The sequence below is a fragment of the Rhagoletis pomonella genome, unplaced genomic scaffold (assembly GCF_013731165.1).
Source record: "Rhagoletis pomonella isolate Grant_MI unplaced genomic scaffold, Rhpom_1.0 Rhpom_scaffold_00010, whole genome shotgun sequence".
In the NCBI taxonomy this organism is placed as follows: domain Eukaryota; kingdom Metazoa; phylum Arthropoda; class Insecta; order Diptera; family Tephritidae; genus Rhagoletis; species Rhagoletis pomonella.
In genome coordinates this window covers 23,864,764-23,877,582 of record NW_023458564.1, presented here as the reverse complement: position 1 = coordinate 23,877,582, position 12,819 = coordinate 23,864,764, and the positions used below count along the sequence as shown (strand labels likewise).

The 12,819-nt window shown below is 33.7% G+C and overlaps 1 protein-coding gene across 1 annotated transcript in view; it reads left to right on the top strand.

Moving 5' to 3' along the window:
• Nucleotides 1-12,819, top strand: part of LOC118746170 — a gene marked incomplete in the record, with an annotated part of 421,140 nt that overhangs the window by 211,056 nt on the left and 197,265 nt on the right. Inside the window, 1 exon segment of the mRNA XM_036479972.1 lies at nucleotides 47-206. Within this exon segment, the coding sequence (XP_036335865.1) occupies nucleotides 47-206 (160 nt within the window).

Genomic DNA, 12,819 nt, shown 5'->3' with positions numbered 1-12,819 from the left:
AGCATTTCTAAAACGACTTTTTCCATTTACGCTTTTTTCTTTGCAGGTTGCTGGCGGATTGACGGTCAATCGCCGAGCGCTGCCATTCGTTCACCGGGTCGCTTTGGTGATTACTTCTGCGACAGTCCTTGGAGTCTAATTGAGTCGGCGGCGAAAGCAATGAAGTCGCGACAAGGCGACAATGTCGAATTCGTGCTATGGACGGGGTAAGTAGTGTGAGAGGTGCGAGAGAAAAGATTATAAAGGCAAAATGCTGATTGTGTTTACCTAAAAATATATTTATTTTAATGGAAATTTGTTGTCGGTAGCTCAATGAAGTGACTGAAATTGTGTAACTAGTAGTTTGCTTAGTTGTACATTTTATTTTCTCAGTTCTTTCTTAGTGTTTTGTTAAGCAGTTTAGTTTCAAGTTGTGTAACATTAAACCACAAAGAAAATTGTATCAAGCCCTTGGATTAGTTTGTGTATGTATATGCAAGTGTGCCAAATAAATTGCAAGACAACCAGTTTTCTTTTGCGATGCAAGGGTAAAACAAGGTAAAATAACAAGTAATCAAATGCAATTAAAGTAGACAAACCCGCTTATGGTATCTAATGCATATATACATACGTAAGTTTCGTAAAAATAGCAAAAAGGTCTTAATTTAGAACAAAGAATGCGTTAATAGTTTCTTTGTATTCGCAAAAAGTATGCTTACTTTGAGGAGCTACCATTTTATGGTATTACCGAATATCGTATTATTTAGGTACGTTATTGATTAACCCTGATATGTGGTATATTCAAATACATATTGCACTCTGTAAAGGAAGTATAAAGGAAAAGGGTCCCCTTCCAAAACAAGGCTCTTACAATTTATCATAAGGGTATGTTTTTACTTGTGTGCCGTACTTACATTCATTTTTAAAAATACATTAGGCTCAACAAACACCAAAATAATATTTCTCAAACCTTGTAGAAAATCATAGTTTTCAAGTTGATATCCAACATACAATATCATTCTCCAACTCATCTCTAACTTTGACTGAAAGTTGAGATGAACTTGAGAAAAACAATTTTCTCCAACATGGCAAAAATACAAAAAAAAAAATGCACCGTTGGCAAAACATATGCATTTGAAAGTATAAAATCGTCGCGTAGATACGTAAATAGTGATGAGAAACGAATTGTTAATTATCAAGTAAAAACTAAAGCTATATAAAGAGGAAAATGAGTTTATTTTCTTCGAACAGGTTCCCTTTTTACTTTTCATTTCCGTGTAATCACTTTGGGTGAATTTCGTGCGAAATTGTGTTCGGACGAAACTCACTGTAAGCTTGATTTAAATTTATCTATGTCGTTTCAATTAAAAAGGTATAAACCATTATACTATTTTAATTTCAGTATTTCACTGACATGTTTGAGACCAATTAGATAATCACATTTGAGGTCAAGTTAAGAATTAGCCTTTTCTTAACTTGAGAAGCAGTCCTATTTTTATACAAAGAAAAATGCCCTTTTTGTTGAGAACGCTATCATCCTCCATTTGAGGTACTGTTGAGAAACAACGTTTGAGATTTGAGAAATACCTTAGTTCTCAACTTAACCCCAATTTGAGCTCAAATCCAAATGTTTGTTGGGGAGCGAAGCAATTCACTACCTCTACACTATTTCCGAATCCAAAAAGACGAACCCTAGAAAAGAGCAAATCAAAATTCATTGCAACTGCTGTAGAACTAGATACTCGTAACACAGTAGATAAGCTGCAAAAAACTCCAGCTATAGCCTTTAAAAATCCACACCAGTCAGCGTCCTTAATACATGAACGCCCATATCTCTCTATTTACGTTTTATTTTTTGATCTGTTTTCATAAAAATAAAATCTTGCATTTCCTAATATAAAATGTGCAGCAAAGCTTTTTAGAGAAAATTTTGCATTCAGATTTTAGTAAAAGGACAAAAAAGGAATTTCAGAAATGTTTTGGGTTTCATTTAACCTTCCTGTACTCGCGTCTCAAAGTGTAACATATGTATGTATGTACTCGCGCGCGGTGTGTCAGACCGAGATATGATCTCGTTTATATTTTTTCTATATCTACTTTTATGCATTAATGGAATTTATTATAATAAAATGGGTAATAATAAAATAAAAGAACTATTAAAAATATTAGAACTTGACCCATATTTGATAAAAAATCCTTTGAGCAGAGTCTTTTAACCCTAGAAGGACTCTCATATTTTTTGAACGGTAAAGGCATCTTTCGTCGAAACGGCGACACCCAGTTTTAAACTTACCCCAGATTGCACCTAGATCCAAACCCAATATAATAAAAATGCCCTCTTTTATTCGAAATATTTATTTAAAAATTTGAAAGCTTGTTTATTTATTTTAATGTGATATTAAACTTAAAATTTAAATTATTCATTTTCAATTTGTTTTTTATTTTTTGGTTCAGAGCCTCTGAAAAAAGTAACATTAATCAAATTAAATTTCGCAAATTAGTTCTGAAGTTACCCTTTCTGCTTAATAGCCTATTGGCAAGGTTTTTTTTCTTAAATTTTGCTCGCTTTTCGTTTGCTTCTACTTAATAGGTGTTGTAATCTCCGTTTTTCAAACGGCATAAACTGCAGTTAAGGCTTGTTGGAAATCAAGTATAGGACTTAAATAAAAACTCTGTTTTATAAGTTTTAAACTTTATTTTGCACATGCGGCACAGAGATCAATTTTTTGCTCTCCACACAAGCTTTTTTCATATTTGGCATATGAAGATTTAAGCTGAAATTAGTCAAGAACGTAAACCTACCGGTACGTAAACCCGAGTCAGCTGACACGATCTATTTTACCAGAGCGCCATGTTAATGAAAACTCAAAATCGCAGAATTTTTCTGTAGTTGTGGCCCGTAGCGCAGAAATCTGCGGAATTTAGATTTTTCCGTGTCAGCTGATTTCTCCCTTCTATAGATGGTTGCCACTTCGTTAGTTTTGCAGATGGAAAAAAAGTTATAAGTTACTATTCAAAATACGTTTAAAATATTTGAAATTTACTATTGAATAATGTTTTTTGTTGAAAACTAAGTAGTTAAGATTTAGCTACGATCTATTATATCACGAAAAATTTTAGTTGAAAAGGTAAGTTTATGAAAAGGTATTCATGAGTGGCAACACTGAGGGCTCCAGTAATCGACAAAATTCTGCGTATACAGACTGCGTTTAGGTATACGTTCTGCGTTCTTGACTAATTTCAGCTTTTGTCATTCGCCGTTTGGATGGTGGGCAAATAGCGCAAATATTTCTTTTTTTATTAGTGGTTTTTGCTTTAGTTAGGGGATTCACAAGGCGTAAAAAGTGTATTTTTCTACATAACTAAACGATTAAAATGTTTTTAGGGGATTCGCTCTGTATGATAAGAGCTAATTATATGTATATTTTCTATTAGTTCAAAAGCAATGCGGTATAGTTAGAAATACTTTAATGCCAGTTTAATAGTTACATATATTACATTGAAAATGTATAAGACATAATAATTACCACGCTTATCACGCCTTCTGAGTCCCCAAATAATAACAAAATAACTACGTATTTTTGAGCCTTCTAATCTTTCATTTTAAGTCTGGCAACGCTAGTCCTTTTGCGAACTTTTTGTGCCATAATGTTACAATTATCCTTAAATTAGTTGGGGATTTCTCAATCCTGTTAATTTCACTGGATTTTTAAAAAAGGCATTCAAACTTCAGTTAAACTAACTTTATTTTATAATTAATGATTTACAACAACTCAACACTTCAAGTATACATTTTGTAACTTTACTCGTTGCTTGCTAATTGGCAACAGAACTCTCTGTACTCGTAGCTACCTATCACGCAACTGACCTCCCTCTTTGATGCTGCAAATCCTTTATATACCTGCACCGATATGCGTTTCTAGTTAGCACACTTCTTGGAATTTCCGGAACATTGGTTTTGGCGTTTCTAGTCATTGAAGCTTCTACGATTTCTAACGAACGGTCTGTCATTCTCTATTGGTCCGCTTTGTACTCATTTTCGCATGTTCACAGTATTCGCCACATTGTCATTTACCAAATTATAATCATTCCGGTCAGAAACATTTGCTGTTATAAATGCTGCAAGCCTCTTCAAGTGGAGAAACTTTATATTGGCTCTCGGTCTCTCAACGGTCTGAATTCGATACATTCAGTCATTTGACAACCTTATATGAAGCTTCTTAGTTACACTGTAATTTTGGGGGTAAATCTTTCTTACGTTGTGAATTGTACAGCGACACTAAATCTTCATCTTGGAAAGCCTTGGAGTTCACCACTTTATCATACCTGACCTTCATCTGATCAAATATAAATTGAGTTCATTGCTTGGAAAACGCTGGAAAATTTTTTTTAGTTTCACTTTTATTTCAACATATATTGATTAAAAGAAAAATACTGATAAAAATAAAATTTTTCACAAAAGCAGGGTTGAAATTTTGGAATTCCTGCCCATATTTTGTTTGTAAGTCTAATATGAGTGGCATTGTGCTTCTATGATAGCACGGCCGAGTAATCATAGGCAACTTATGTACAATAGTCGAAAAAATTATAGCCGCACCAAATTTTGACAAGTTTTAAAATACAATTTTTGTTGTTATTTAATTTCGGTTAGTTTTTTATAGTTCGTTCTTTACCAACATCCGTCTAAATACAAGTTTAAAGGCAGTGTCACACGATTGCGTATTTGCCAAAATTTGGTGCAAATCGTATCCCAATTGTGTGAACACCCAAAATAATTTTCTTTATCCCAATCACGAAAACCGATTTATTGAAATTTTTCAATAGAACATCACTGTATTGTACCAATCTTTTGACTACAAAACAAATTGTCCCTTTTTTTTAACCGACTTCCAAAAAAGAAGGAGGTTATCAGTTCGTCGGAATATTTTTTTTATTTTTTTTTTATGTATGTTACCGCATAACTTTGGACCACGTCAACCGATTTCGATAATTTTTTTGGCAACGGAAAGGTAGTGTCTCAGAGGTGGTCCCATACTAATTTGGTTTAGATCCGATCGTTGAATCATGAAATATATAGAGATATATATATATTTTTTTAAGTCGGTTTTTTTTTTGCTAAAAATTACTTGTTTTTTTAACAATAGCCCAATATAAAAATTTACAAATCTGTACAAATGTGCATACCAATCGAGTGACACTGCCTTAATTTATGCAATTGAAAAAGAAATTCATCAAATTTTCGTTAAAATTTCGAGTTTTTTAATTAAATTCTGAGTTTGCAGTTTTATAGCCAATTGAATTCTAGAAGAATAAAGTACAAGTTTCAAATGGCTAAAAATTTCGATTGATTTTTTAGAATTTTTAAAAAGGTCGAAATTTGTACGAAAGTTTGTTAAATTTTTTTTAGTATTGCACAAATGAGTAGTCTACTTGCAAACAGCGTTATGTGATTTTATAACGTATACCACAACAAGTAACATAAAAATTGTATATTTCTCTTTATTATCTTTTTTTTTAGTTTTTGCAAATTTTATATATAAAAATTTAATATAGCGAGTTTTGAAACAGTAACTTTTACATAGCTATCTTTTTTAGCTTTTCGCGTTCTCTCTTCCATGAATACTGGTCTGCTTCTTTTTTACGACGCCTTCCACTAGGCACCGAAACTACCACGTTTTCTTGCAATTTTCTAAGTTCATCAGAAAGGGGAGACATTTGAAAGTGTATAAATAAGTATTATAGCAACTTTTGCAATAGAGCCATTCTTTTTTAAGTCGGACGGATTTCGTAAAAAAATTATGTCATGTCTCCGATTCGCTTAAATTTTTTTTGTGGGTTCTGTACATGAAATAAGGTAACACGTGTTCGAGAAATTTTTTTCTTCGGAGATATGATCTGTCGAAGTTTGCATTTTTTCGTGATTCTGACTAATCATGTACTTCTTCAAATCGTTATATCTCGGGTTCTGCTGATCGTAGAGACGTCATTTTAAAGCTGAGATTGTCCTAAAGCTAACTTAGGTATTAACAGTTGAACTTTTTGAAGTTGATTTGCATAGTGAAGACCAGTAAATTAGGGATTTTAAATTATACCATCGTAATCCTTTTTTAATCCTCTATAAAAAACATGGTTAAAAAAATTGGCGTTTTTCAAGAACTATTTTTATACCCGAGCGCACTTGTGCACAAGGGTATATTAATTTTGTTCACATAACGGTTGTTTGTAACAGCCAAAACGAATCGAGATAGATATAGACAAATGTATACATAAATGATCAGGATGAAAAAAGAAATCGATTAAGCCATGTCTGTCTGTCCGTCCGTCTGTCCGTCTGTCCGTCCGTCCGTGTACACGATAACTCGAGCAACAATTGAGATATCTCAACGAAATTTGGTATGTAGGTTTTCCTTAATCCAAGGTAGGTTGGTATTGAAAATGGGCGAAATCGGACTTTAACCACGCCCACTTCCTATATAACGGTAATTTCCAGAAATACGAAAACTGCGATATTTTAGTAACTAATGAAGATAATTCACTCAAAATTGATATTTATAATAAGTTTTAGAGGAAAAATAAGAATATTATAAATTTTTGGAAAATGGGCGTAGCCACGCCCACTTATGGTTACATGTGCATATCTTGGTAACCGCTGCACCAATTTCTTCCAAACTGGGCACAGTTGTTGACCTTCGCACAACATACAAAATGGCCGAAAATTTTTAAAATCGCTCAATAACCACGCCTACCTCCCATATAACGGTAATTTTCAGAAATACGAAAACTGCGATATTTTAGTAACTACTGGAGATTATTCACTCAAAATTGATATTTTCAATAATTTTTAGTCGAAAAATAAGAATATTACAAATTTTTGGAAAATGGGCGTAGCCACGCCCACTTATGGTTACATGTGTATATCTTGGTAACCGCTGCACCAATTTCTTCCAAACTTGGCACAGTTGTTGGCCTTGGTACAGCATAAAAAATCGCCGAAACTTTTTAAAATCGGACAATAACCACGCCCACATCCCATATAGCGGTAATTTAGAGAAATACAAAATCTTCGATAAATCAGTTAATATTGAAGCTAATTTATTCAAAATTGATGCTTGCAACAATTCTTTACCAAGAAATACGTTTATGGTAAAATTTTGGAAAATGGGCGTGGCACCGCCAACTTATGATCACTTATTAGTATATCGGTAACCGTTCTACCAATTTGTACCAAACTCGGTGTGGTTATTGTGCTTGCCACATATAAGCAAAACGTTGAAAATTATTGAAATCGGACTAAAATTACGGCCGCTTCTCATATAACGGTAAATTTAAGAAATGCTTAAAACTTCAATATTTCGAAATCGAAGGACGCTAATTTACTCAAAATTGATACACCCCGGCTTACCATCTAGCGGAAGGTTTCGGAAAGGTGAAAAAACATATATTTAATACTTGCGCCGGGTATTTAATGTTCGGCTCCGCCCGAACTTAGACTTTCTTACTTGTTTTTAAATGCTTTTTTTTTAATGACGAGATGGTTTATTTTGTGAGAATCTACAATTATTTGTAATTTCTTTTCGAAAACTTATATTAAGATATATATGCTAAGGTGTTTAACATCGCGTTTTTGCAAAAAGTTAAATTTTATCGCGGATTTCGATATAATACCTATCCAGATATAATATTTGTACGGCAAGATTGGAACATCTGTAGGGACTGCAGGAGTATGTGGCCCATCTATTGCGCCAAACGCACTTAATTTCTAATCAAACTCAACATGCTGCAAGACTTGGACTGAACCACAACAATTCTAGTCTTAGCTGTAATTCTCCAGATGCAGAGGAAACGGTAGAGCATCCATCGGCTCTATAATTGCCCGGCTCTATGTAGGATAGAGTCAGGGTTCTAGGCAAACCCTGCTAATGCTGTTTAACAGACGTAAGTGATGTTATCCCACTGCAACCTTTTAACTCCTTGAACTCCACCTGCTTGATTTTGGCTTCAAAACAGCACTCAACCAACCAATCACTATGGACAAATTTTTTATTTTTTCAATTCATAAGAGAGATGTCTTTTGATTTTTTTTTTAAATATACGTATTAAATCGCGCTTGCAATTTAATTACTTCATTCCTATATTTATCATATTTGCATTTTACGGAAATTAATTCCTCTTTTTTCAATTTTATAAATTTCCCGGGCCCCTAACATTCAGCCGGGCCCGGGTCAATTGAACCCCTTGACCCTGCCTCCCGGCAGTCCTGTGTATACCTAAGACCATTATATGTAGCTTTAACTGTCCAATATCTATTTAGTAAACATTCAGAACGTCGCGGAGTACAGCTTCGTCGATTCTGTAGAACCTCAAAAAACTATGAAGAAGGAAGAAGAGACAGTTTCTAACTTTCCAATACTGTGCAAGGGCAGGTTGAGGTGTATTGGTCTCACTTTATAATATATAATAATATAATATATTTATTCTTTCTTCTTACAAAATCAACATATAAGTACATTAGTAACTTAAAATACTTAGTATCGCTAAACTAATGTAAGAAAAAGTAAGGCATTCCTTAAAAACATTAAGTTTTTGTATTGGATGCCATCTCAAAAGATAAAAATTATGGAAATGAAGAGAGTGTGTATGGGGTGAAGATATATAACCAACAGTGATAACGTTAAGATAATTTTATAGAAAAAATAATATTAATAATATTTAACAACAATTTCATATATTTAAATTTTAAAGTTTTTAAGTCGCAGAACTCAGGAAACTTTTGATATCGTCGTGTGAAAGCTCTAAAAGAAACAATTTTACTTTTGATAAAAATTTAGGCAAATTTCTAATAGCACGAATATACGCAGGTAACGCATTGAAAGCTTTACAAGAAACAATAGTGTAGAAGTTTTTGAAGTGTGTAGTACGAGAAATTTGAACAGCCACAAAGCCGTGCAAGTTTTTCCGCAAGTTATAAGTGTCAGAGACTTGGCTGTGTAAATAGCGACAGCGAATGAAAAATATCTTTAAACATTTGTAGAAGTACAGATGTTTTATAGGCAGAATTCCCAGAACACTAAATAGCTCCATGGTGTGGTGCAAACGATTTACATTACATATTTTTCTTATGATGCATTTCTGTATTGTTAAAAGTTGCTGGATTTTATTGAAAGATGCACCGCCCCAGCAGGTTATGCCATATTGAAGCTTAGAGTGAACCAAGGTGTAGTAGAGAGTCTTAAGCGTAGAGTTAGAACAAATCTTTCGTAGACCATAAAAATATCGAACAGTAGACCGCAAGTAGGATTTGAAACGAGAAATGTGCGTAGACCAACTTAAGGTTTGGTCGACAGAAACACCAAGGTATTGAAAGTCGCTTACTTTTTCAATTAAAAAGCACTCAGGACAACAGTCTGTTTCAGAATTAAAAGATTTAGTGGAGCACAAGAAACTATTCAGTTCAAAGCGCTTGCAGTTAGAGGCATGAAATACAATGTCAATATCGGGTGAGATTTTTGGAATTAGACTGAAATACATGATCTTGGTTTTTTTACTGACAATAAGCTTATGAGCAGAAAACGACCCCCGGAGCAAATGTACGTCCTTATTGACTCCTGCTATAAGATCCAAATAGTTCGAGGAACCATAGGCAATAGCAAGGTCGTCTGCGAAGGCTGTAACTTTTCCATATAAAGGGAGCGAGAATATGGAATTCAAATAAACCAGAAATAGTATCGGACATAAAACAGATCCTTGAGGCACTCCTAAGCTAATAGTAACAGGATTACTCAAACTACTCCCAACCTTTACTTTTTGCACCCTTCCTGACAAGTAACATTTGAACCAATTATACATAAACCCACGAAAGCCCGCGCAATATAACTTGTCTAATAAGATTTGGTGATCAACCATATCAAATGCTTTTGTGATGTCAACAAACAGACCAGCACAGTTATTTTTATTGTCTAGTTCGATGTATATAAATGAACAAAATTCCAGTAGAGCATCTTCTGTTGACCGCCCACATCTAAAACCGAATTGCATTGAACTGAAAAATTTCTTGGTTTCAAGAAAAGATAAGATTCTACTTTTAACAAGTTTCTCAAAAACTTTAGAAATAGAAGAAAGCAAGGAAATTGGCCTGTAATTATTAATATCTTTTTTGTCACCCTTTTTAAACAATGGTATGACAATAGCACATTTTAAGTCAGCGGGAAAAGATCCTGACAAAATACTTCTATTGAACAGATGAGTTAGAATGTCAACTAAATTTAAAGAAACATATTTCAGAACTTGATTCGAAATACCATCAGATCCACATGACTTAGAGTTGTTCAAAGATTTTATTACCTTCAAGACTTCTATGCCGGTGAACGGCTCAAAGAAAAAACTATCACTTGAAATATCATATCCCAAGGATAAAAAATCGCCTGTAGTTTGAGAAACATTAGTTTGTCCTATTGATAGGAAGTGGTCATTAAAAAGATTTGCTACTACTTCAGGGTCACAAAATTTCCCATTATCATCACATAATACAATCGTAGAGTCATTAGATTTAGAACTCCGGTTCAGAAGGCCGTTAATAATGCTCCATTCTTTCTTCGGGTTACCATAAGAGGACCTGAACTCCTTACGATAAAAATTATCACGCTCCAGATGTACTTCTTTTCTCACTTCGTTACATAATTTTAGATACCGGCTACGAAGATTTGCATTTGACGGATGTTTATTACACTTTTTCCCTAGGTTATTCTTTAAATTAATTTTTTTTACTGAAGAGATCAAAAAATTTAGTTAGCACCTTGTTTTAAGCGAACTCCATAAAAAATGCAAAGTAAGTTTTAAAATCAACAACAATCAGAAATGTAAATATTTTTCTTTACTTCCTTTGTAATAGCAAATTGCTTGTCCGGGAAGGTTTATCTAAATGTTTATGCAAATATTCGCTTACAAACTCATATCGTCGTTTAAAGTACAAAACCGCGTATCGTCATTCTGCAAAACCGCGTAACCGACATATGCTGCCAAAAATTGGATTTGCTTCCATTTGTCCTGAAATATACTAGCCAGAAATGGCATTGCTTTATAAAAAGAGAACCATTTTGAAATATGAATGTTTTTATTCTGTAGAAAATAATTTATGCAACCTCACATACGCGGTTTCGCACTTTAAACGACGATATGAAGCTTTACTTCAGATAGTTCAAACAACTTCAGGCTATTTTCTTTGGAAAAAACATTTGCGCAAGTATGTACATATGCATGTATAACGTTTTACTGGCAGCAATAAAAGATCACTTTCAACCACTTTATGTAGGTTACCTGTGTCAGAAACAATGCTGCTGTCTAAGAAAGTGAAAAAAAGATATACCAAGTTTCATTGAAGGCAAGCAAACAAGCTAGACCGCATCAAAGCAATAAAAGCCAATCTAACTTGTCATGCATATTACAAATCTGACAGTTTTCAACACATGGGTATGTTTCCATAGTTACTTTCCCGCAAACATATTTTGAGCGTTCAGAATATATGAGTCGTAGGACAGATGGTAATACTACGTTCAGCGGAGGATCCAGAATTTTCTGATGGGGGGTTTTGCGGAAAATTTTGCCCCTTAATCTAATTACCTTAACCGAGCAATTTTTGTGCATATGTATATGTATCCATAAGTTTCTCGGCAACGGCTCTAACGTAGCAAAATGAAAAATCGTTTAGAAAAGACTTTCGAAGTTGTATTTCTTCCAATTGTCAAAAACTTTTTATTTGTCACTGGGAAAATACCGTTAAAATTATTTGTATCGTGCGAATATCTATCGATATTATCAGGGTTTGAAAAATTGTTAGCACAGCGACAACAGCCAAGCATTTGCTTTTTTATAAATTGTTGTTGCCTTGCTAGCCGGCAATTACAAGTACCTGATAAGATCTTGCAGAAGCAATGAGCTTAGCCGACGACGCTTTAAAGGAATTTGAAGAAATGCGACAAGATGCAGAAAAAACTTTCATTTGCTTTTCGAACACGTAGAAGAAGTATGCACCAACCTAGGTACAGAAATCAAAATACCGCAATACAGCAGTCGCCAAAGGAATCGCTTTAATGTGAAAACCGGAGACGCCGAGGCATACTATCGCATTGCTTTTTACATTCCCTTCCTTGATACATACATTGCTCATTTGAAAAGCCGGTTCCTAAGCCATAAATCAGTTTTAAATAATTTTAGTGTTTTGTTTCCAAAGTATGATTTTAACGAAAAAAAAAAACTGAAGAATTGTTTGCTTTCTATGAAAAAGTAATCGACTGCTCGAAACAAAACTTTCTTCTGGAGGTAAAAATGTGGAAAAAACGAGTTTCACACGAACATTTTCGAAATGCTCTCGAAGCATTACAAGTAGCTAATACAACGTCTTTTGGGAATGTTTTTAAGATCTTACGTATATTGGCACTTTTGCCCGTTTCAATAGCCACACCTGAACGAATCTTTTCATGCCTGAAAAGAATTAAAACCTACTTGAGAAATACAACATCTCAAGAGAGACTCAACAGTCTAGTATCTATGAATATTCACAAATATATAAATTTTTCAATTGACGAAGTTCTAGAAGAATTTTTCAAAAAACCACGAAAAATTTGAAAATTCTTAATTTCATTGATTTATAAGTAAAAAGAAAAATTTAATGTGTTTAAAATTATCAAAATGTTTTATAAATAAAGCGAAAAATTGAATATATGATTTTAAAAATTCGTGTTTGAAACTTTATTACGCATACTTTCTTCTAAAGAGCCTTTTTTTTAGACACATATTAGTGAAATATTATTCTTTGACTTTAACCCCAAAAACCCAACCCCCCCA